The sequence below is a fragment of the Quercus robur genome, chromosome 2, assembly GCF_932294415.1.
Source record: "Quercus robur chromosome 2, dhQueRobu3.1, whole genome shotgun sequence".
Taxonomy (NCBI): Eukaryota; Viridiplantae; Streptophyta; class Magnoliopsida; order Fagales; family Fagaceae; genus Quercus; species Quercus robur.
Window position 1 is genome coordinate 27,482,143 of NC_065535.1, and position 26,876 is coordinate 27,509,018.

The window sequence follows — 26,876 nt, forward strand, 5'->3', positions numbered from 1 at the left end:
GGTGCTGGACAAAGCTCGTGAACTCACATTGGGCTGCTTACATGATCCCACATCAGCAACAGCAGCACCGAAACCATCAGTTGTAGCGTGGACACCTCCACCCTTACATGGATACAAGGTTAACTTCAACGGATCACTTTTTGAACATGAAAATAGAGTTGGTTTGGGAGTAGTCATACGAAACCATGATGGATTAGTGATGGCCTCATTGTCTGAAGTCGTTCCGTTGCCATTCACAATCATTGAAGTGGAAACCTTGGCGGCATGCCGAGCTATGGAGTTCGCACTAGAACTGGGATTTGATAACAATGTCCTTGAAGGAGACTTTGAAGTCTTAATCAAGTTTTTGAACAACTGCAGCAGGTCATTGTTGCCCTTTGGTCACATCATAAATGATATTATTTTTCTTGCTTTGAGCTTTATTGGTTTTAGAGTTACACATGTTCGGAGACAATGTAATAAGGTTGCCCATTTGCTAGCTAGAAAAGCAATCTCATCCTCCCCTTTGTCCGTCTGGATGGAAGATGTTCCACCAGACCTTTTATCTGTCATTCAGACTGATTTGAATAGCCTTCCTTAATAATACGTATTGTTTTGATTCTCAAAATATATATATATATATATATATATATGGGGAATGTTGGAAAGTAACGTTACTAGGGCTTACATCACCATTGAAGCACTTCAATAAGACCAAGGACTTCTGTCTTGAACTTCAATCATGTTCTCCTCCTTAACAAAGATAGCCAGAAATAAATTACTCCCAACTTCTTTAATAGTCACACCATGAGAGCACCACCAGAGTTGGTGAAGAGTAGATTTAAGAGCCTCCTTGTTGAAATCTTTGTTGGTTTGTAGCTTGAATAGAAGACTAAATTGGGCTCATCGTTTAGAGAGAGCCACTTCCTCAGAACTAACAGTCATAACCCATTTTTCTTCTTCAGACTGGTGAACTTTTTCCATAACTCCTTCATAGAAGCATTCATGTTGGCAATGATAAGGAAAAAAAAAAGGTAAGAAGAGAAAGTTTGTGTGAGAAAGATAGATGGATTGTGGAAAAAAATAAGTAATAAAAAATTAAATCTCCTACAAAAATCTGATAGTTAAATTTAAGAGGATTAAATTTTATGTATGGAAAATGCAAGTTGGTTTCTTTTATGTTCCAAAGTCACAGAGAGCCAAGAAGAGAAAAGTTTCAATTTGGTAACTTTAAATTTTAACTAAAAACATTACTTAATATTATATTTTAAAGTTTAAAAAATTAAGTATTTAAATAAAGATTTTACTAACGTGTGCCCTAAAAGCACATAATAGTATATTATTTTTGGAAAAAAATTTTATCGAAAATTCCTAATAAAATTTTTCTAAAAATAAATTTGTTAATACATGTCTTTTCTTTTATATATACCTTAAAGGCATACATTAATGGAATCTTTTAAATAAACATCGCCCAAAATTAAGAGGTGCCAACAATGAGGTTTTTTTTTTTTTCTAACAAATATTTATATTATTCAAATCTCTCACTCCTACCATTAAAATTATAAAATAAACGAAAAGTAAAATATCAAGCCAATCATTTTAGAATTTTAAAATATATTATTCTTTATTTTATAATACATCATTTTAAAATAATATATTTTCCTTCATAGCTCAAACCAAACCCAAAGTCAAATCACCCAAACCCCTAGTCAATTTTGTCACCAACCATCTCCATTTACATCTTCTCGTATCCACACAAAACCCATCACCAAAATTTTAACTCACTCTTCACAAAACCCAACAACTTGTCACTGTAGTTTCGACTGCAACCTGTCACAAAACCCATCAATACAAACCCATATACGGCCTGAGATTTCAACCAAGGCGCCCTTATTACCATTTTAGCCACCCATGTCACTAGTAACAGTATTCACCATTCAGAGAGAGAGAGAGAGAAATAAAATAATGTGAGTTAACTATATGAAATTGCTAGTGGTCTTGTATATTTACGAGACCACTATAGCTTTTGTATTATTTTTTGCAAAGCACTGGATGTGAATATTCTAATCTTTGATTCTAAAATATTTCTCTTCATCTATATATATATATATATATTATCTGAAGCCTTCATCTATGATCTAACAATCTTTAATTATATCCTAAAATCTATTTATTTTCCTTAAATTAGATCGCATCAAAGAATCAAACTTCTTACCTTTATTATTTATTTTGAGAAAATTTCTTGCCTCTATTTAATGAGTTGCAGAACCATTATGGTCACATATAAGACCATTTTCATTTGAAATTTATTTATTTTATAATTTAAATTAAATATTACAAATTTAAGAATATTTAAAAAGACGTGTTGTTTAAAATTTTAAATGATTTAGTAGTTCAAATTGAGAGAATTGAAAAAACCAATACACAAGGTACATATTTTCTTCTATTCTCTTATATAATTTATCTTTTGACATTGTCGGCACGCGTTAGAATTTAGAATTGAGTCTTTAGTCATTTGATGCATTTTTCATGTGGTTGCATATTCTAACCCCACACATAATCATCATCCTAACTACTCGTGCACTCACAAATTCCCTTTTTTTTGTTTTCTATTTGGCATGTCCTTTTCTCTTTGCTAAAAAGACTCATGCAAGCTAAAGTCAGCCCTTTTGATTCATTTACAAAAACTTGCTGCCACGACGTCTTTGTCATAAAATTCTTCTTCTTCTTCTTCTTCTTCTTTCTTTTTTTTTTTTTTTTTTTTTTTTTTCTTTTTCATTTGATATCATAAAAGTTTTTAAAAAACCTTATATCAAAGCTAGATATATTTTTTTGCGCTAAAACTTAGATATATATAGTATTTTAGGTGCAATACATTAAGTTTCTCAATCAAATTCAAATACATACTTGCACTGAATTAAATTATCTTTGGAAAGGATAATGCTTATTGTGTTTTATTAGTCAATACAATCATATGTATGAATTTAATTGAGAAGCCTAGTACATTGCACTCAAGATATTGTACCTAAGTTTTGCCCTAATTTTTTATAAAAATTTTGTTTTCCTTTTAGATTTATCATGTTCCATTTCTTCTTCTTTCTCCAAAAAAAAATAAATAAATAAAAATGTTCCATCTCTTCATCTCAAGAATGCGTTGTCTCTCATCCCCCTTCCCCCATATATGTGTGTGTGTGTTTCTCAAATAAAAAAAAAAAAAATATATATATATATATATATATATACTCAGTGTTGTCGAGTCATCTTACATCGGTAAGGTGTAATATTGAGAAGGGGTTTATCACTTACTCCACGACACTAACTGTTGCATGCAGTTTTGGTATCGGCGTGTGAGTGTATTCTTGTATCTCATTCCTCTTCCCCCATATATGTGTGTGTGTGTGTTTCTCAAATAAATTTAAAAAAAAAAAATGCGTTGTCAATTCCCTAGTGAGCTAGGGATCTCTCTCTCTCTCTCTCTCTCTCTCTCTCTCTCTCTCTAACATACAAGGCCTATATTACAAAAATTTTTATCATTGAATGTACTCATCTCATCGCCTAAACATATGGTGACGAAACACCTTTCTTCGCTTAAACTCGGTTGCCAAATGTCTTGGTGATGAAAATATTAATAGCCAAATTGTTTAATAACTAAAAGAAAAAAAAAATCATAGGCAACAAAACTAGTTCATTGCTTAATATTTTTCTTGCTAAACAAAAGTATTCGCAGACAAAATAAATGTGAAACCAATGTTTTTTTTTTAATTTTTAATTTTTTTATGTAACAAAATTAGGCAACGAAATATTTCATTGCTAAATGTATTTTTTTTCTCATTTCAAATGATTAAGCAACAAATTATTTCATCACCAAATTATTTTTATTTTTTTAGTTGTCGTCAATTGTTTTATTTTTTATTTTTAAATCTATGATAACGAATAATTTAGTCACCAATTCCTTTTTATTTTGAACTTTGTTATTTCAACATTTTGGTGAAGAAAAATTTTGTCAGCAATTATTTTTAATTTTTCAGTTCTAAACCCTAAACCGAATTTTCTTCACCAAATTTCTTTTTTTTTTTTTTTTTTAGTTATTTTCTATTTTTATTTATTTATGCTCATTACATTACATTAATCTGTTCATTTTCAACCATGCATTCCTAAACAAACCATCCACATAATCGAAAAGCAAATAAAAAACAATTATACTATTCAAAGTTTCAAACCATCCATGCAAGTAAGTTGTTCACAGCATAATTACAGCAAAAGATGAAAGATATCTTACAACAATATAAAATAAAAATGAGTTCAAGTAGTTCCACACAAAATGTCTTTATGCTCCCAATCTCATATTTGCACAAAGATAAAGAAAAATATATCTAGACCATAGAGCAAAAAGATTAATTATGTTAGTAATATAAGAATTATTGTTAGTAATGCGTTCGAACTAATAATAACATCATTACATAATTTACATTTTTTTTTTTTTTGAGAATGTACATAATTTACATTTAAGTCACCACAACTCATTAAAGATAAGTTGTAGAAAGTAAAGATATATTTTTAAGGGTTATTTAATGCACGAATATGTCTAACTCTTTAACCATGAGTCCTATTGGTGAGCGTATGTTCTTACACTTGAGGGTGTTGTAACTGTTGTTTGTGTAGCTCACCAATGGCCCCTAAAAACAAGAGTCTCATTCCAAACCCCCACCCCACACCACGGGGAAAAAATAGGCTAACTAAAAATAAATAAATAAAAAGGACCCAAAAATTTCCTTTACTTAAAAAAAAGAAAAAAGAAAAAACAAGGACCCAAACTGCTAAATATACCAAATTTTTGAACCATCTTAACTATCACATTGATACTTTTAAAAAATCTCAATCATGCTCCAACAATTTGATGCACTAACGGCATAAAAGAAAATAAAAGGCTAAGAAACATCATAATCTAGCACTATCATATTGATAAGTCTGAGAAAACTGCAGCACGAACAAGAAAAGTAAAATTTACGCTCTTCGCATGTCTCTCTATCAACATCACAACCTTTTTTTTGGTAAAAATTCATCCTATAAAGAACCCATGTTGGACCCAATTAGTAAAGAAGTATCCAAGCATTTCTTATTTTGGTATGGATGACTTATAACAATACGATTAACACAAGGAAAAATGAAGAACAAACAGTGTTAATCATGATTCTAAGGGCAAAGCAAGAAAATACAATATATTCAAAAAAGTTAATGCAAGGGAAGAATTTTAAAATTCACTCAAAGTCCCCAACAACAAGCATTGGTAAAATAAAAGGACAATGTAAATGCAATGAATATTATTAAAAAAATCTACAATTGTTACTTTATCATGAAAAAAAAAAACCAAAAAGTCTATTAGCTAGTATATGAGCTCCCAACACTACCAAAAGTGTTATAGAAACCCTTGCTTCAAAAAGTTTATGATACCAGTTGTTTGAGTATTTTGCGAGTCTATCTTTTCCTCATGCCTTATGTTTGCATCTTTGAGCTCATCTATCTAACCCTTGACATGCAGGATATATTGAGTTGAGGAAGTAGATGAGACAGTAGTCGTAAGAGATGAGGAAGACCTCATACTAAGTCTCTTTAGGTAGCTAGATCTAGGCTTAAAAACCATTATAGATATCTCCTCTACGGTCAAGGGATCTGCTTCTTCGTGACCAACAATTTCGACCCACACCCTTTTATTTTTGACAAATAGGTGATGGGAAAATTATTTTGTCACTAATGATACCAAATTTTTTACATATTGGGCAACAATATTAGCTTTTCATTACCTCTTATCAGTAGTTGGCAATGCCCAATTTCGTCTCCCTAGATCTCACTTTCCAAAATGAAATAGTTTGTCGCCATATACATCCGTAAATCTTGTGCCTAAAAATTTTGGTGGTGCCATTTTTTTCATGACCTATAGCGACAAAATTTTGATTTCATCACCATGTTTAATTTTTTTTAATATTTGATGAGAATTAATTGTTTCCTCACTAGATATTATTTGAAGACAATTATTTTTCTTCGCTAGATTTTGTCACCACACGCCATGTTTGTTCTCTCTCTCTCTCTCTCCTTGTGAGATCTTTTACTTGCTAATATGTCAAAGTCAAGATGAATTGATCTGTAAGTACAGAAGAAAGAGATGACTGCTCATGACATATTAACCTAACATAGTTTAACACTATTTGTAATTTTAAAATCAATTTAACGATACATATTAAAAAGATGAGATGGAAAATGTGGATTTTAAAAAATTATATGTCAAATTTAGAAGAAATCAAAAATGACTTTTGTTTTATATTATCATTTCTTTGTGTGTAATATTTAAAAATGTGGGCTATTAGCCAATGTAGCACAATTCGTGTATAAAGTTAACAATGTTATTTATTGGTTAATGCAGCATAATAATATTCTTGTGTATATATAGTTACTAATGGGATTGACGAACTCAACTTCCCTAGACGACCTCATCCAAACCAACGAGGCAGTATTGATAGACGAATTAACTAGGTGCCTCCGACGATATTAGCCACATTACTGACAAAGGAAATTCAATGTAGTCAAATAAATGCCTCAGACGGATACAAGGACAGGTGTACAGACCGTTAGAAGCCCATCAAAACTCACATCATTGACCATGAGGCGTTACCAAAAGAGGCATTAAAACCACCATAACAGCCACAACAGCTAGGGGCTATGGGAATGTATATATACAACCCTCCCAGCACCAACATGAGGTATAGAGACTCACCTAAAAGCACTCCTAGTTATTTTGACATTCTGTTATTTCCCTAAAACCTTCTTATACTGACTTTGGCATCAGAGGCGTTGTGGTAGGCACCAAACCGGTGACCATCTTAAGGGATTGCTACTTTTACTGCGACGTAAACAAGGGTTGGGCTCCATCTGGACGTGTTTGCAATTACTGAAAAGTTTGCACTTCATCAGTTTGGCACCGTTTGTGGGAACGACATTTTCGTACTTTGATTCAAAAGCGTAGTTTCCATCAATTTCTATATTTACATGGAGTCCAACCAGGATTCTGTAGCCTTAGCTCTGCAAGTCCAAGCCCTAGTGGCCACCGTTGAAGAGTTGACCAGACAGAATCAAGAAATGAGGCAACAACTTCAACAGGAGGATAATCGGTCCAGAGCCAACCAAGAGGATGAGGGAGATAGCCATAGAAGGAGTGACCACCAAAGACTAGCTACCTCGGATAAGCAAAACTCAAATCTTCTTCGGGAGATGAGAAAGGAGATGGATGAGCTGAGGAATGCCATTAAGGGGAAATGGATTGAAGCCTGGATAGAATGGTCAGGGCAACAAACTCACCCTTCACTACAGCAGTCTTAGAATGCCCAGTACCGTCGAAATTTCGATTGCCTCAACTTAAGCTGTTTGATGGGCTTAAGGACCCCCAGGACCATCTCAACACCTTCAAAATGACATTAGGCCTTCAATAGCCTCCTAACGAAATACTGTGTCATTCCTTCCCTACCACTCTCAAAGGAGCTAGAAGGGAGTGGTTCACAAAGTTACCAACATCGTCCATTGATAGCTTCGAGCAGTTGAGCAACGCCTTTTTGCGCCACTTCATCTAAGGACAACGCCCTAAGAAGCCAGCGGACCACTTACTCACCATTACACAACGGGAGATAGAAACCCTGAGGTCGTACGTCAAACGCTTTACTCAGGAGACCCTAGAGGTAGACGAAGCTGACGACAAGGTGCAGTTGACGACCTTTAAGGTGAGGCTGAAGTCTAGAGAGTTTGTGGTTTCACTAGCGAAGAATCCTCCTAAGACGATGACAGAGATGCTCCTGAAGGCATAGAAGTACATGAACGTTGAAGATGCATTAGCCGCTATAAAGGACGTAGAAAAGCCAGGAGACAAGGGAAGGAAGGAGGACGATCGTAAAGGACAAAAAGGGAGCATCTCGATTGTCGAACCAATGACGGGGGTAAAAGTAAAGACAAAAAAACTCCTTAAATGGTAAAATTCACTCCTTTAGTTATGCCTGTTGACAAAATTTTGGCACAGATTAAGGATGAGCATTACCTCAAATGGCCGAGGCCATTACATTCGTCCCTCAACGTCTGTGACAAGAAGAAGTATTGCCGATTCCACAAGGATCACGGCCACTACACAGAAGACTACAGGGACTTAAAGGAACAGATAGAGAAGTTTATATGGAAAGGGAAGCTGCAGAAGTATGTGAAAAAGGGGGAATCCAGTAGATTCAGGGGTGATAACAAGAACCAGCGCGAATTTTCACCCAATGACGAGGATCACACATCTTAGCGCCCACCAAATGTGATCGAGGAGATCAAGACGATCACAGGTGGCCCATCCACAGGTAGGTCATTTAGATCCCTCAAGAAATCGTATCAGAGGCAGGTGAACAGCGTCCATAGGATGCCCCCATTTAAACAAAGACGGACTGACCGAGACATGTGCTTCTCAGAAGAAGATGCTAGGGGAGTCAAGCAACCTCATGACGACCCTTGGTCATAATGCTCACAATAGAAGGATTCAATACCAGGAGAATCCTCGTGGACAGTAGCAGCTCTGCGAACATCATCTACCTGTCTGCTTTCTAGCAGTTAAAGCTAGATCCAGGAAGGCTGCGCCCATTTGACTCTTCCCTCGTCAGTTTCAGTGGAAAAAAGGTATATCCCAAAGGCATAGTGACACTAACGGTTACAGTGGGAACTCACCCATTTGACTCTCCCCTTGTCAGTTTCAGTGGAGGCAGGGTATATCCCAAAGGCATAGTGACACTGACAGTTACAATGGGAACTCACCCAAGGTAGCTAACTCGTCAATTGGACTTCTTGGTAGTAGACTGCACCTCATCTTACAATGTAATAATCGGGAGACCAACGCTCAACCGCTGGAAAGCAGCCACATCCACCTATTGCATGAAGGTAAAATTCCCAACAGAGAATGGTGTTGGTAAAGTAAAGGGAGACTAGGTACTGGCCAGAGAATGCTACCAGGCCGTGCTAGCTGCTAAGAAAAACCATACATGGATGATCGAGGAGAAGGAAGAGGATAAAGTTGAAGCCCTAGAGACAGTAGAGTTGGTCGAAGGAGAAGCGACAAAGACGACCAGGATAGGGATGATGTTGAGTCCCGAGATGAGGGTGAGACTTGTCCAGTTCCTTAAAGAGAACCTGGATGTTTTCGCATGGAGCCACGAGGATATGCCAAGCATATCCCCGAGAGTCATCGAACACAAGCTAAACGTGAACCCCGAGAAGAAGCTTGTCCAGCAAAAACGATGGGTCTTCACTCCAGAATTGAATCAAGCTATTACGGACGAGGTTAACAAGTTGCTATCAGCAGGCTTCATCCGTGAAATGTACTATCCAGAATGGCTTGCAAATGTTGTCTTGGTGAAGAAAACTAATGGGAGATGGAGAATGTGCGTAGAATTCACGGACCTAAACAAAGCTTGCCCAAAAGATAGTTTCCCTCTGCCGAGGATAGACTAGCTGGTGGACTCTACAGCTGGGTATAAGTTACTGACGTTCATGGCAGCCTTCTTGGGATATAACCAGATAAAAATGGCTAAAGAAGACCAGGAGAAAACAGCTTTCATCACGAGCCAAGGGCTCTATTGTTATAAGGTAATGCCTTTCGGATTGAAAAATGCAGGGGCAACCTACCAAAGGTTAGTGAATAAGATATTCAGCAAGCAGATCGAAAGAAACATGGAAATATATGTGGATGACATGCTCGTCAAGAGTAAACAGGAACTGGCCCATCTGGACAATCTAAAGGAGACGTTTACCACACTTAGACAGTACCCGATGAAGCTGAACCCCAGCAAGTGTGCCTTTGGCGTAGCCTCGGGAAAGTTCTTGGGATTCATAGTGTCCCAAAGGGGAATAGAAGCAAATCCAGAGAAGGTGCAAGCCATACTCGATATGGCCTCACTGAAGACCGTCAAGGAAGTCCAAAAACTCACAAGAAGGATCGCGGCACTCAACAGGTTCGTCTCTAAAGCGACGGATAGATGCTTGCCCTTCTTTAAGACATTGAAGCAGGCGTTCTCCTGGACTGACGAATGTGAGGCAGCGTTTCAAGAACTCAAGCGTTACCTAAGCAATCCACCCCTTTTAAGCCCATCCAAGGAAGGGGAAAACTTATTTTTGTATCTGGCAATGTCGACCACGGCTATGAGCATAGCCCTGATTTGGGAAGAAGGCAAGAAACAGCTCCTAGTTTACTATGTCAGCCAAGCTTTTCAAGGATCAGAAGCCAAGTACCCAAGAATCGAGAAGATCGCATTTGCGTTAATAGTAGCCTTGCACAAGCTACGTCCATACTTTCAGGCAAATCTCATCTTGATAATGATGGATCAATCCATCAAAAAGTCCATGAACAAACCTAAAGCAGCAGGGAGAATGGTCCAGTGGGCAATCGAACTTAGCCAATTTGACATCAAATACCACCCCAAGACCGCAATCAAGGCACAAGCTCTGGCAGACTTCATTGTCGAGTTCACAATCCCAGACAATGACAGCCTCACCAATGAGACAGAACGATGGATGATATAAACCGATGGTTCGTCAGCCTAGAAGAGGGGGGGAGTAGGGGTTGTTATCACCGCACCAGATGGAGAAGTGCTTAAATACGGAGTTCAACTGAAATTTTCGGCCACCAATAATAAGGCCAAGTATGAAGGCATATTAACGAGGCTAAGAACCTGCTCCTTCAGAGTGACTCCAAGCTGGTAATAGGGTAAATAAAGGAGGAATATGAAGCAAAGGGAGAAAGAATGCAGAAATACCAAGGCATCTAACCCAAGATTTTGATAGGGTAGAGTTCATGCAGATCCCAAGAAGCCAAAACATGGTAGTAGACGAGATCACAAAAATGGCCTCATCAGAAGGAGCAACAAGCATGGGCTTAGACATGGAAATCCAAAAACGCCCCAGCATCGAAAAGGTGTCTACATTTGCAATCCAGACTACAAACAGTTGGATGACACAAATCGTATCCTTCCTCCAAGACGAATACCTCCCACAGGATGCCGAGGAAGCCAGGAAGGTCAGGAAGAGAGCAGCCAGATTCACAATCCTAAATAACATCCGGTAAAAGAGGGGCTTCTCCATGCCCTACTTGAAGTGTGTCGATGAAGAGGAAGCTAAGTATATCCTGGAAGAGATCCATGAAGGGGTTTGCAGGGACCATGCAGGCCCCAGATCCTTGGTAAGTAAGGTCATTAGAATAGGTTACTTTTGGCCTACCATGCAGGTGGACGCAATGGAGCTCGTCAAGAAGTGTGACAAGTGCCAAAGGTTCGGGAATGTCCAACGCCTTCCAATCGAGAGACTGACGACAATAGCCTTCCCATGGCCATTCACGCAATGGGGAATCAACATCGTCGAACCGTTACCCCAAGGTAAGGGACAGGTAAAGTTCCTACTAGTCACTATTGATTACTTCATAAAATGGGTCGAAGTAGAGGCACTGGTAACCATCATCAAAGCAAGGACCTAGAGCTTCATGTGGAAGAACATAATTTGCAGGTTTAAGATTCCACGGACGATCATATCAAATAACAGGCAGCAGTTCGATAGCCAAAGCTTCAAGGATTTCTGTTCAAGTCTAGGGATCAAGAACCAGTTCTCGTCCCCAGGAAATCCACAGGCAAACGGGCAGATAGAGATAACCAATCGGACGCTACTCAAGATCATCAAAGCCAAGTTGGACGACGCAAAGGGGGCCTAGCCGGAAGAATTACCCAATGTCTTGTGAGTCTACAGGACTACAACAAGAACCCTAACAGGAGAAACCCCCTTTAGACTCACTTATGGCACCAAAGCAGTAATCCTAGTTGAGGTGGGAGTAACTAGCATTAGGCGAGAGATGTTCTGCGAGAAGAGTAATGACGATCAGTTACGAGTCAACTTGGACTGTCTGGACGAAGTCAGAGAGAAAGCTTCTAATAAGATGACAAAGTACCAGCAAAAGATGGTTGAGTACTACAACAAAAGGGTGAAGCTTAGACGACTCGACATAGGAGACCTCGTCCTACGCAAGGTCACCCCAGCAACCAGAGACTCTGCCCAAGGGAAACTCAGCCCCACATGGAAAGGACCCTACCGGGTCGTCAATTACTCCAGGCAAGGCAGCTATCACCTGAAAACCATAGACGGGCAGAGGCTTCCATGACCATGGAACACTAAGCACTTGAAGAAGTACCACCAATAGATGTAATAGACAATTGTATTCATTCTTGAAAGCAATAAAAAGGACTATTCAGCCAATATTTTAATGCAAGCAGATCTAGTAATGTGAAAATCACAAAAAATGGCTAAGTAACAAGATTCTACCTTGACGGATGTAACTTACTGACGAAGCTATAAAAATGACAAGATCCTTTAAATGGGTGTAAGTCATAAAAATGGTTAAGTAACAAAATTCCGCCGTGATGGATGTAAGTTACTAATGAAGCCATAAAAATGACAAGATCTCTTAAATGGGTGTAAGTCATAAGAATGGTTAAGTAACAAGATTCCGCTTTAACGAATGTAAGTTACTGACGAAACCATAAAAATGATAAGATCCCTTAAATGAGTGTAAGTCATAAGAATGGCTAAGTAACAAGATTCCGCCTTGACGGATATAAGTTACTGACGAAACCATAAAAATGACAAGATCCCTTAATTGGTGTAAGTCATAAGAATGGCTAAGTAACAAGATTCCACCTTGACAGATGTAAGTTACTGACGAAGCCATAAAAATGATAAAATCCCTTAATAGGTGTAAGTCATAAGAATGGCTAAGTAACAAGATTCCGCCTTGACGGATGTTAGTTACTGACGAAGCCATAAAAATGACAAAATCCCTTAATAGGTGTAAGTCATAAAAAATGGCTAAGTAACAAGATTCCGCCTTGATGGATGTAAGTTACTAACGAGGTTAAAGATGACAATGTCTATTAAACAGGTGTAAGTCATAAAAATGGCTAAGTAAACAAGGTTCCACCTATACAAAAATAAGTTACTGACGATGTACAAGTCAATTCCCCGCCTAGACAAGTACAAGTTACGGACGAGTCGGTCCTCCTTCAAAAGGGCAGATCACAACAGAAAATTTAACTAAGTACAATGTACCAATGCAAATGAAGCAGCCAAATGAACGAAGCAAGCAAGGATCATACAGAAACAAGGACACAAACAAGCAAATAAGTATAGAATTACAAACGCAAGTGAAAGCCCAAAATCAAAGGGCAACCAGTATAGTGTCATTGTTGCAATCAAAACAAGGTACGATTGTCCTCAAATTAAAATGAAGATATTGTTCTCAAAATAGACTTAAAAGGCCCAAAAACACAGCTCACTTAAAAAAAAAAAAAAAAAATGACAGGTTCAAGCATTGTTGGCATCATCACCAGCAGGAGCACTCTTAGGAGCATCTTCCTCAGAAGCCGAGGACTGGGAGGCTTCGTCAGCAGCCATCTCCTTGTCCACCTCTTCCAAGTCCAAGTTCTGTAGATCTACTCTAGTGGGATGCTTAACAAAGTACCTCCTCAGGAGCTCAAAGCCTTTAAAATACCAACTGAATAGTACTGTGTTGTACTCGTCAGTCTGCTGGAAGGCCTCAACGGCCTTGGCAGCAATAGTCTTAAGTTTCTCCTTAGCAGCCAAAAAATGTTCTTCCTTTTCCAGAGTTAGCTGCTTTTCGACTCTGAGGTCGTCGCTCAAGGTCTTGACTTTTTCCTTCAGAGTATTGGCCTCATCCATGGCAACAATCAATTCTTTAGCTTGGAGTTCTCCGCCTCCAGAGCTTCCATCCTGGACTTCATAGATGCGACCTTGGCTTCCTGAGTGAGGTACTCCGTCGTAATGTGAAGACTCTCCCCCAGCACCTGAAAAGAAACTTGGAGTCTTAAAAAAATAAATAAATAAATAAAATAAAAAATAAGGGAGAGGAACCAAAATTGCACAAGTACTTTACCTGAACAAGTCTATGGACGTGACAAGCCACCACCTCGTTGGAAGGCACACTCGAGAAAACCTTCAGGTCCTCAGCAGTGACAACCCCATGTGCCCTTTCCACCGCAAGTTCAGCATCGTCCCAGATACTGGATGCTTGGGAGTCAGCCTTCTCCATCCCTTTACCTACCAAGCGTGGCCTCTTGGAAGTAGGAGTAGGTATCTCTTCAACAGAAGTGGTCGGAGAAGCTGTCTTCGTCACCTTAGTACCGGGGACAGCTGGAGCAACGAGGGCACCTAAAGTAGTGGGGGGGCCCATCCTTGTAACGCGCACTGTCCTCTTACCAAGATTGGACAATGGCTCGTCCTTCTTCGATCTCATCTTTGCATACATGTCTTTATTAAACTTAGTCATCATTCCTGCAAGAGGAAAACACTTTGTAAAAAAAAAAAAAAACCAAGTGTATACAAGGGAATCAATACTGACAAACCTAACACTTACTCTTTTTTTCCTCAATATCAATATTGTGCAAGACGAAGACGGAAGGCTCTGGACCAAGGCAATAGAAGGCAAGAGTCCGTGGGTCCACAAGATCGTCCCAGTCCTCAATTGACTTTGCGTATTCGATCTCCTTCTCCACACGCTCTCTGTACCTGCTCTTAAGCTTGGACCGTCTCTTAACTACGCAAAACAATAAGCAAAGGAGTTAGTGGCAATAAAAATAAACACAACGAAACTCAAATGACGGGAAGAAATAATTACACACCTAAGGTTGGGGTTCCCCACCGGCAAAGCAACCTCGGGAGATCACCCCAAATCTCGTTGGAGGGAGTCTCAAAGTCGTCCCTAGACACAAAGAAAAACCAGGACTTCCAGTACCTGAAAGACGAAGGTAGACCCCTGACGATCCTGGTCCTCCTCTCCTAAGGCACCAACTCATAATACTCGTGCTCCTTGGACTCTTTCAAACAGTACAAGTAGACGAGCTCGTCTACTTTAAGCATGCCTCTGTCTATAGCGGCCAGCCATATCCCCATACAGTTGACCACTATTCTCCATGAGTTGGGCATAAGTTGCCTGGGAGAAATACCAAAATGATCTAATAGCTCCATGAGGAACGGATGGACGGGGAACCTCAACCCACAGACGAAGGCAACCTCATAAAAGCATACCTCCCAGGGAAGAAGTGACAAGCCCGATCCTCCTCATTGGGCAGACGAACCCTAACCCGCTCCGGAAACTAAAACCTATCCTTAAACCTACCTAATGTGTCGGCATCCAGCCCACACACCTCCTTGAGGGTGTGGAAAGCCCTAACCTCTCGAGGGGAAGAGACAGCTGTATCTTCCTCCATTGGGCCGTCGTTAGATGACAACCCAGTCTCAAGCTCACTAGATCGCACTTCAGATATCCTCTTCCTTTCCTCTATCAAACCCCCAAACCAATTGATCGATTGGCTGAGTACAGGAAACAACTCACCCACTACAACTCCTAGCCCACAACCCTCAAAAACAAAATTCTCAATCAGAGGGAGAAAAGCATTGGAAGTGTCTAAAGAAGCCCCTAAACGAGCAAACAAGAAAGAGACTGAGGGACACACTACCCTAACCTCAGAACTATCAACCATGAAAACCCAGAAACAGAAAAAAGAGATGAATGCTAAACCCTAAAAATCAAAAGCAACAAAAGAAAAAAAAAATCAAAAGCTTTATCGCAACCAAGAAAGAAAAGAAGTAAGAAAAAGAAAGAGAAGTGTACCTTAAAAGAGGGCGAATGTAAGAAGCACCATCACGCTACGCACCAGCTCGAAGAAAAGTTGCAGAGGGAAGTTGGAGAAGAAAACACTTAGAGCAATGATTGGAAGTTTGGAAAAAAGTGAAAGGGAAAAGTGAGGAGAGGAGAAGTTTAAAACCAAGGCTCAAAAAACTGAAATTTAGCGAGAAACCCAAGGGTCATACAATTGGAACATTAACTCCACTAATCAGAACATGCCACGTGGCCACGACACGTGTGGCACCGCCACTATGCATTTAATACGGAGTGAAATCCCAAGAGTCATATACAGCCCATAGACCTTTCATCTTCCGTGATCGTCATGACATGTCACGACGACCACAGAATCTAGGGGTAGCTGATGGGATTGACGAACTCAACTTCCCTGGACGACCTTATCCAAACCAACGAGGCAGTATTGACAGATGAATTAACCAGGTGCCTCCGACAATATAAGCCACATTACTGACGAAGGTAAAGAAGCCATTCAATGCAGTCAAATAAATGTCTCGGACGGTTACAGGGACAACTATATAGACCGTTGGAAGCCCATCAAAGCTCACATCATTGACCATGAGGCGTTACCAAAAGAGGCATTAAAACCACCATAACAGCCACAACGGCTAGGGGCTACGGGAATGTATATATACAACCTTCCCAGCACCAACATGAGGTACAGAGACTCAACTAAAAGCACTCCTAGTTATTTTGACATTCTGTTATTTCCCTAAAACCTTCTTATACTGACTTTAGCATTGGAGGCGTTGTGGCAGGCACCACACCGATGACCGTCTTAAGGGATTGCTACTTTTACTGTGACGTAAACGAGGATTGGGCTCCGTCTGGACGTGTTTGCAATTACTGACGAATTTGCACTTCATCAATTACAATTCTCAAGTTTATATTCCTTTAAAAAATAAATAAATAAATAAATAAATAATCTCAAGTTTATATGGTTGAATTTAATTAGGGAACATATTTTACATTATCTAAATAAGCTTACATAAATTTAGGCGTATAATATTAGATATAGATGTGTACCCATAGTCAAACTTTCTATAACTGGTTCATCAAAAACCACTTTCTATAACTTGAACTCCCAAAGCCTCGGCCCATTAAGGACCTGGTTGCTTCTTTTTAGAAGTTTCTCAACAGTTAACACTCTATCGTGTTGGTCTTGAGTGTCAAAATCAAATAATTACGAGATATATTAGGACAAAGTCAAAAGTAAATAGTAATGATGATGATATTCTTTAGTGATTATAGGGATTTATATGGAACCCAAATCATTTTTTTATTATTCATTATCGGCAAATCTTGCAAAACAAAGATAAATATAATAAGACTGAGAGAATTAAATGGGATCTAGAGCATCATCAATTTTGCTAGAAATCCAACTCAGTTTTCCTATACCCAAGACCTACTGAATGCGAGCTCAATGGCAAGGTCATGCATTTAAAAGCCCAGTTTGGGCCAATAAATAGGGTGCAATGTCTATAGGAGCGGACTGATGAAGAGCTACAAGCTGGCATTTAGAGATGGGCTGCACCAAAGGCCCTAATATTCGAGAAACTCTGCACTTTCAATTTAAAACCAAGTGTAGTTAGATTGAGGTCAAGAGGTTTACTTTAGCAATTTTGTTCTATAAAATCACACTTTACCCCCTAACAATATCACTAATTATTTTGAGAGTAATACTATAGTCACAAACTTTTTTGTAATATTTTTACAAACCGTTGAAGTTGCAAATTCTTATTGGTTCGTATTTGGGCCTACCACTTACATTACTTTTTTACATAACAATAACCACTAACCACATCAGCAATTTATAAAAATGGTTTTAACTCTAGCATATACTCCTTTTGAAGGCTATAAAAAATTTATAGATCTAAAATTTAAAACAAAATATACAAGTCCAGAAAAATTAGCCCAACAATAAAAATTACCAATAGCAATTTTTTTTTTTTTAAATTAAGTCCAATTAACTAATTTTACTCGAAACAAACAACTTGGCCCTTTAAAAAATTTTAAACAAACTAATTTTGTCCTTACCCAACAGTACTCATTAAAGACACTAAAAAAAAAACATATGCGATTGAATAGCAAATCCAGAGGGTGGAACCACAACATGTAGTCGGCAACAAAACCACCTCCCTTAGGGCACATTTGGTAGATTGTAACAATAATTACATAAGAATAGGAATATGTATTACAAGGAATATAAGACGTTGTAATGTAATGCTTATTACTATTCATTTGTTTGGTAACAACACAATTATAGAACTCTGAAGACAATGGAATGAAAGCATTTTAAATCAAACTTAAGAAATATTCTAGAAAATATCTTACTTATATAATTATATTTCTTAAAAAATAATATTTTTTAAATTTGAAAGAGAGATTAGTTATTTTTTTATGATTTTTTATTTTCATAATTGTTATATACAAATGGAAAGTTTGTTTATCTGGAAATATATTTACTTTAGAAATTAATACACTTACTAAGGAATAACTATTACATCTCTTTTAGAGATGAATAGTTATTAGCTAAACCATAAGAATAATTATTATATACTACAGTACCTATTACAATCTACTAAACATATGCTTAATTCCAAGTCCTAACTGCCAAAGGTCTTGTAGCTGAATTGGCACCTCCTCATGCACAAAGTGTTTGTGAGTCTAAGGGGGAAAGGGTTCAAGCTGCGGGGTTAGCAACATGTTGTAATTATTTCTAATAAGAAAAAGTCCTAACTCCGTTTCTGCCACATAGCATGTTGTAATTATCTCTAATAAATTCCTGCCACACAGCATGTTGTAATTATCTCTAATAAAAAATTAAAAAAAAAAAATCTTAACTCCGTTCTTGCCACAATTCCATTAAACGACTTCTATATGTTTAAAATTGTCAAGTCAATTTATAATAAAAAAAATTGATAAATTGACTTGACAATTTTAAAAAGATATAAATAGATGAGAGTCTTTTAACCAAATAACGAATAAGTGACTACTCCACCGTAAGTAGTATATAATTTCTACATAAATGGACAGCCTAGTCTTTTATTTATTTAAAAAAAGAACAGGCGGTGCAGTCAGCAGCACTGTAATAAGAGATAACACAGGGACTTGTTCACACGTAAAATTATTAATATTATGGGAATAAAAATTATATATATATAGGGAGTTAAATAAAACATTAAAAAAAGGGGAAGCAAGGGGCATGTGCAGTGAACTGGGCAAAGGGGTAGATGCCTGGCAGTTAGGGGTTTCAGAAATCCGGGAGAAACGCCACGCACGTTCTTACCACCACCTCATGTAAAATGGGCCCCCTGCTACAGCTGTATCAATCTGTTCTTGTCTGCCTTTCCCATCCATCCTCATTCCTCAATGTAAAATGGATTTGGGTTTCTGACCTTCTTTCCTTTTCCTCCCAATTCTTTTTCTTTTCTTTTCTTTTCTTTTTTTATAACTTTTTTGAACCCTTAATTAATTCCACTTTATTAGTTTTAATATATATATATATATATATATATTTATTAATTAATTGTTGGATTCATCATTTCTAAAAGAAAATCTTTGTTGAAACCCAAGTTTTTCATTTTTAAAAGATTATAAGGTATAGAACAACTGCTTGATTCAAAAAGATTTTTGAGAAGTTCATCATGAAAAAGAAAAATAAAAATTAATAACCACTTTTCTTAACATCTCCCCCTTACACTTTTCCAAACTCTAAGGGGATCCTCTTCATTATAGTCCAGACTAGAAATAGTAAATGGTCTATACTTTGGGATTAATAATAATAACTTTTTAAAATCAACCACTCTAAATATTTCTCAAAAAAATAAAAATAAAAATCTCTTTAAATATTTGAGATATAAAACTTGTACTAAATATCATTGAATTTACATTTGAATAACCTAAACCTCACTAAACTTGTCTATTTATCTTTACCATGGTCAGGACAAATATATCAAAAATAATCGTATAGAACATATTAGTTTTCATAAATTTTTTAACAGAGAAATAAAAAAACTTATTTTTAGGATTGGTTTGGGTTTGAAAACCCACTAAACACAAGAGATTGACAATAAATAATTTATTTATATATATATAAAAAAAAGTACTTGACAATATTTGAAAATTAATCCCTTTTGTATCATCTCGTAATCCTAATCACTTGATCCGAGACATGGGGAGAAATAAGAAAATTTTGCTTATGTGATATAAAATGTATACAGTACAATAAAAAAATAAAAAATAAAAACTTGATAGACAATTCATAGTTTTTTTTTTTTATGAAATAGACAATTCATAGTTGATTGTAAAGATTAAAGAATTAGGAAAGTGACTTTAGTGGAAGGAGAGTACGTAATAAAAATGTGTGAATCGTACAAAAACCTACAATTGCCGAATTTGATAGGAGCCGATCCAGTAGCCACAGATGATTGAGATTATTCGTTTGGTTTACCTCGGCATAAAAGAGGTGGTAATACGGAATTTAAGATGCCCCAATCACATGGAACTTATTTAAGCATGTCAGGCGGAGATGGGGCCGACACGACAACCCCAACTTTGTTAAAACTTAAAACTAAACTAAAGTCACCTCATCTCTTCTGACACCACCACTGAGCACTGATCCAGCCAGCGCTGCCTAGGCTAAGCCAAGCCCTCCTCAACCAACCAAACACAAACACCCAGCTGAGCTTACTGTTATGCGGCTTATGCATATATGGGATTAGAGTTGTTCTCCACTACAAACAAACTTATAATTTTTGACGCTACAAATTGTTACTCACTCAGTTTTACATGATTTATTATATTTTCTCCACCAATCAGCCACATGAAGTTATACATTTTTTTGTAGTGTTAGATTTTTGGGTTTTCTTTAGCGCATATGTTGAGAAACTATTTAAGTAATTTTTTTATAGAAAAATGAAAAAGTGATCATACATTAATCAGATTCTAGATTTTATTTTATGAGGTGATTGAAAATATTATTGAAGTGACAAGTGAAATTCAAAAAGTTAACTTTATTATCTTTACCTTCTATAAAGCTGATAAAAAATCTAACATAAAACAAAATGATTTGATATAAAGATATTTCGAGATCTTATCAACACTACCCTATTATTATATGAAAAATATAAAAATAATTCATGAGTTTTCATTTCAAGTGTGGTGGGTTTTAGTAGTAATATTAATTAATAATTATAAATAAAAAATAAAAAATAGTAGTTGTGGTAGATCTAAGCATTTGGCCTATCTATTTTGGGTTACATTTTAACTCTGGTTAAGTTGGAGCGTAGACATATTCTGATTCGCCTGGGCTTCAATCCTCGAGTTTGTTCCGATCGACTGAAGAAGTGCGTAGTTTAAAGAAAAAAAAAAATTTGGAGTTTGAACTTGATAAAAGAAAGAAAAGGAAAAAAGAATCTGTTGTGTGTCCCTTGAGAGAAGGGGGGCAATACTTTGCTGCTGTCAGTTCTGAAACAGTTAAAACATAGTCCAATATGGAGATGCCACGTAGAACAAAATGGAGTGTTAGTCAATTTACTAGAACATGATTGAAGATGGGGTGGCACTGGATTTTTATTTCCGAATGATGGGTACTCGTGAGTGTGTGACGGATTGTTTGCCATATCCTTTTTCACAAGTTTTATTTTTATTATTATTTTATATAATAAAAAAATAAAAAATAAAGTAGATATATGTTGGTAAATGGTTTTAACAATTATTAGCTGCAAAGTGAGAGCTGCTGACAACACAGCATCCAGTTGGTTTTATCATTTTCTCTTTCTCTCTCTCTCTTAATCATCATAATCCTTAATATCGTCATCTCCATTCATTTCTCTCTGTCTCTGTCTCTCTCTCTCTCTCTCTCTGTGTCTCTCTCTACATTTATCTCTTTCTTTCTTTCTTTCTTTCTTTCCCCCACAGCCCATTCTCTCCTTTCTTTTCTCAGTCAATTTTGCAGGGGCAGGGGCAGGACAGTGCAGTGCAGTGCTAGTTGATGATGATGATGATTATGCCCGTCTGCTTATCTTCACTTTCTTCTTTACTGCTTGCTTCTTTTTCCTTAAATCTTATTTTATTTGGTTCCAAATTAGAGTAAAATAAACAAAGGAATAAAGATCAAATCTGAAGGCCAGCACTAACTCATAGAAATTCACTTTCTGGCTTTCTTTTCTTTCCAGTTGTCTACTCTCTTCTTTTTTTTCCATTCTTAACATCGATCCCATAATCTTCATCTTTCACCAAAACTTCTCTTTTGCTCTCTCTCTCTCTCTCTCTCTCTCTCTCTTACCTCCAGCAACATTACGAGTAAGTGAGTGAGTGAATGAATAAGCTTAGGGAAGAAGCGAAAGTGAGAAGAAGATCCAGTTGATCATTTTGTGGCTGCTGCGACTGGTGCTAGAATTATTATATATATATTAGAATTTGGAAAGCAAGGTGCAAGGCGCACAAGTGGAGGAGCTAGCTAGCTAGCTGGGTGTTGAAAAATTAAAGAGGCAACAAGGAGGTGGAGGGTCTAATAAAGCTCAGTACTAAATGAGTGCTGCTGGAGCTAACCCGAACCCGATGGGTATGGAGAGCAGCGAGCAAGGTGGTGGTGGTGGTGGTGGTCAGCTAGTAGTAGAAGCGGCTTCTCCTATCAGCAGCCGACCTCCTGCCTCAGCCTCAGCCCCAGTTAATTTGGATGAACTGATGCCTTTACAAGGTGATGAAGTTGGGGATGAGGCCGATCGAGCAGGAGGATCAGCCGGTGGCGTTGGCGGTGGTAATCGGTGGCCTCGTCAAGAGACTTTAGCACTTCTCAGAATTAGGTCGGAGATGGACGCTGTTTTCCGTGATGCCACTCTCAAGGGCCCTCTCTGGGAAGATGTTTCTAGGTACCCTTTTTTTCTTTTTTTCTTTTTTTTATTTATTATTATTATTTCATTTCAACTTTATTTCAACCTTCTTCTTATCTTCCTTTCTTCATTTCCATTTTCCAGACAAGTTTATTTATTTCATTTTAAGAAAATAGAAAAAAAAAAAAAAAAAAAAAAAAATCCTTTTCTTCATTAAAACGCATTGTCTTCCGGAGCTTACATTGAAAGCTTTATTAATGGTAGTAGTTTTTAGTAATGATGGACTCATGAGAGCTAGCAATTTTTTTTTTTCTTCTCAAGATCCCTCTTTGTCTCTAACACACACGCCCCACTCTCATTTTGCACACAATATGCACATGGCTTCTTATCTCTTTCCCTCACAATTCACGAGCTAGCTGTTAGGATCCTTCTCTCTCTCTCTCTCTCTTTAATTTTTTTTTATGAGCGGCCCAGATCCACTGCATGTATACCACCCAATCCCCCTTTAGACACACTAAACTTTCCTCTTATCTATATTATTTTCCTATTTTCAATCGGAAATTGAAAATCCCAAGAAGAATTCTTCTTTTACTTTTATTTTTTTTTATTAGTTTTAAAATAGTTAATATAATTGGAAACAAAAAAACAGTAAACTTGTCGCTCTCTCTCTCTCTTCCCTCATTCTTTATGTATGGAGTTCACCTTTTTACCTTTGATAAACCAACTAGATTATCAAATTCAGTGTGGGTTTTGTTTCTTAGTCTTCAGATATGATTTTGTATAATTGTGAAATTGATAATACTCTAGAATTTGATGGAATGCGTTTATTTTATGTAAAAACTGGGGTTGGTGCGCAGGAAGCTAGCGGAGCTGGGATACAAAAGGAATGCCAAGAAATGCAAGGAAAAATTCGAGAACGTTCACAAGTATTACAAGCGAACAAAAGAAGGGCGAGCCGGTCGTCAAGATGGGAAAAGCTATAAGTTCTTCAGCGAGCTTGAGGCTCTCCATAGCTCATCACCTGCCAGTAGCAGTGCCGCCACCACCAGCAATAACCCCTCACCTTTCCTCATATCCCCGCCACCCGCGACGACTACTACCACCCCAGCTGTTGTTTCCAGTACAGCTGGGATAGGCATCATCAGCAACCCCATGCCAATCTCATCCGTCAGAGTTACCCAAGCTCCTCCTCCTACTATCGGAATATTTCCTGCCAATCCGAGTGCATCAACAGCAGCAGCAGCGATGACTGCACCTGTGGTGTCTGTACAACCACCAGCAGCTGCAGTAGTAAGAACAACCACCCAGCTGCCCACTGGTATCAGCTTTTCATCTAATAGTTCGTCCTCTTCTCTGGGCACCAATGACGATGACGATGATGAGGAGAGCCTAGAACTAGAAGGGGAGCCATCTAACGTAGGTAGCAGCCGCAAACGTAAACGGGGGTCATCATCAAGCAGTGGCACCCGTAGGATGATGCAATTCTTTGAGAATCTAATGAAACAGGTAATGCACAAGCAAGAAGTGATGCAACAAAGATTTCTGGAAGCCATTGAGAAAAGAGAGCAAGACAGGATGATAAGAGACGAAGCTTGGAAGAGGCAAGAGATGGCTAGGCTTGCCCGTGAGCACGAGGTCATGGCTCAGGACCGAGCTATCTCCACTTCTAGGGATGCCGCCATTGTTACTTTTCTACAAAAGATTACTGGCCAGACCATCCAATTACCTACACCTGCACCACCTCCAAGTTTTCCTGCTGCGCCAACACCGCCGCCTGTGTCGCAGCAAGCCCCTATCCCCACGCAGACTCCAGCGCCAGCGCCAGCGCCAACGCCAGCGCCAGTGCCAGCGCCAGCGCCAACGCCAACGCCAACGCCGCCACCATCACAGTCACAACAACAGCAACAAGTTCACCAACATTCTCAAAACTTCTCCCAAGTAGTGATGGCTGTGCCAGAACAACAGGTACCCCCACAGGCACGGGACATTATTATGAGTGGTGGAGGAGGTAGCTTTGAAGCAACATCATCCTCGAGATGGCCCAAGGTAGAAGTTCTTGCACTTATAAAGTTGAGGAGTGGGCTTGAACAAAGGTACCAAGAAGCAGGGCCCAAAGGTCCACTTTGGGAAGAAATTTCAGCTGGGATGCACAGGATGGGTTACAAGAGGAATCCGAAGAGATGCAAGGAAAAATGGGAAAACATCAATAAGTACTACAAAAAGGTGAAGGAAAGCAACAAGAAACGCCCCGAAGATGCCAAAACCTGTCCTTACTTTCACGAACTAGATGCCCTTTACCGGAAAAAGATACTTGGCGGCGGCTCTACCAGTGGTGGCGGCGGCACCAGCACTACTTTTGTTAACCAAAATATGCCACAACAACAACAAGAGACCATCAAACAAGATACAAGTGATGCCCCAGCAGCAGCAATTATGCCAACTCCACAAACGCAACAACAACCACTCGCTGCTACCACTGCATCTGAAAACAAAAATGGAGCTAGTACACATGTACAGGCCCAGACCCAGTCAAGCAATGTAGGTTTGCCAGAAGATCTCTTTGGAGAAGGAATTGGAGGGGCATCCAAGAAGGTAAACTCAATCCCTATAGTTTAATTATTTACTTTTAAGAAATAAAATAGTATTGGCATTATATAGGCTTTTCCAAGAGAAATATGCTGATTCTTGTTTTACTGAAATTTGAAGCCAGAAGACATTGTGAAGGAGTTAATGGAGCAGCAGGAGCATCAAAGTCAGCAACAATTAATAGTAGAAGACTATGACAAAATTGAGGAAGCTGAAAGCGACAATATGGATGATCAAGAGGAAGAAGAAGAAGAAGAGGACGAGGATGAAGATGATGAGAATGAAGAATTAGAAGTGGGAAGCAAAATGAGCTATAAGATAGAATTTCAGAGACAGAATACAGGGTCCTCTAATGGGGGAGGAAATGGACCTCCCTCATTTTTGGCCTTGGTTCAATAGTCCTTGCCCTTGCAGCCATGATTTCGTACCCAGTTAAGTCAGGTCAGGTCAGGTCCTCGCCAAAACTGTACCATAAATGTATGTACGTGTTTAGAAGCTCGAGAAGATACCTAGCTAGCTAGCTAACGTCTGTGTTGAAATCCTCATTATGATAACCTTAATTCCTCCTCCTCCTCCTTTCAGTGTCAGGAAAAGAAAAAAATATATTATTTTCCTATCCAATTCTTTCTGACTCCTATGATCACTAGCTAACATCTTCTGCTACTTGTCCGGTACCTTGAGTTAGAATATACATGTGTACGTTAATTAAGGTGGGAAATCTTTGGATGGCAATGCAGTCACTTCACTTGTACTAGATTTTTCTAATTTATTGATTTGTTGGTGAATAAACCGTTTCAAAGGTAAAACGGGAGGAATGGATTATTGAATTGAGACAGAGAAATAAGCTTGCCCGGTAGCAGCAGCAACATCATGAGAGAAACACACGAGCAAGGAGATAAGGTAGTTTTGAAAGAAGCACATGTTGTACTTTCAGGTTTTCATTTCATTTTATTTTTATTTATTTATTTATTCTTAATTTTTAAGCTTTTCTTTCTTTCTTTCTTTCTTTCTTCTTCTTGATTTGGATGAAGAAAGAAACTGGGGGTATCCAGAAATTTGTCCTTCATATTCAAATTGTAATAATATTACTACCATTTTCCATTTCCTATAATATTTGTTATGTTAATTAATTTCATCCTCACCTCCTCCTACACCTAATTTCCAATATATAGTTGGCTTCTAACGGGGCAACACTAATCTTACTAATTTTTTGTTCGTAAGAAAATTTAAAGCCTATCAATTTTTTGTTAAAATAAAATTGTTACAAAATTATTACTAATTTTGTTACAAAACAAATAGACTTGGATACTGTGATGCTGATGAAACGAAAATTTTCATTTTTCTTGGATACTGTGATCCTCCAAATTGATACCTGAGAGAGAGCAAATTCGCTAGACATTTCAATTTGTGTAGGATTTAAAAATCCATAACCTCTTATTCTTTCATCCAAAGCAATGACCCTATCCACAGGAGGGAGAGCTGTGTTCAATCCACAATGATTAATGAAGGATTTTGCCTGGGCAAGGTTATCCCATAGTGTAAATTATAATTACCAATTGACAGGAAAAAGAAGAAGAAGAAGAAGAAGAAGAAGACGAAGGGGAAAAAGTGTTCTTTTTATCACTCTTAAATGAGCTATTAATGAGATGGGGTCACATGTAGGGAGCAAGAGAAATCATGTAATAAATATAATCAATAAAAAAAATATATTGAAA

General features: G+C 37.9%; 1 protein-coding gene across 2 annotated transcripts; it reads left to right on the forward strand.

Moving 5' to 3' along the window:
* Positions 1 to 21,517: 21,517 nt before the first annotated feature.
* Positions 21,518 to 26,296, forward strand: LOC126713137 (trihelix transcription factor GTL1). Of its 2 annotated transcripts, none has more exons than XM_050412796.1 (3): positions 21,518 to 22,614; positions 23,433 to 25,167; positions 25,286 to 25,447. In XM_050412796.1, the coding sequence occupies exons 1-3, from the start codon at positions 22,274 to 22,276 to the stop codon at positions 25,295 to 25,297; spliced, it is 2,088 nt and encodes a 695-aa protein (XP_050268753.1). In that variant the 5' UTR covers positions 21,518 to 22,273; the 3' UTR covers positions 25,298 to 25,447. The 2 variants fall into 2 exon arrangements, with proteins under 2 accessions (XP_050268753.1, XP_050268752.1); XM_050412795.1 differs by having other exon boundaries at positions 21,527 to 22,614; positions 25,282 to 26,296.
* Positions 26,297 to 26,876: the final 580 nt, after the last annotated feature.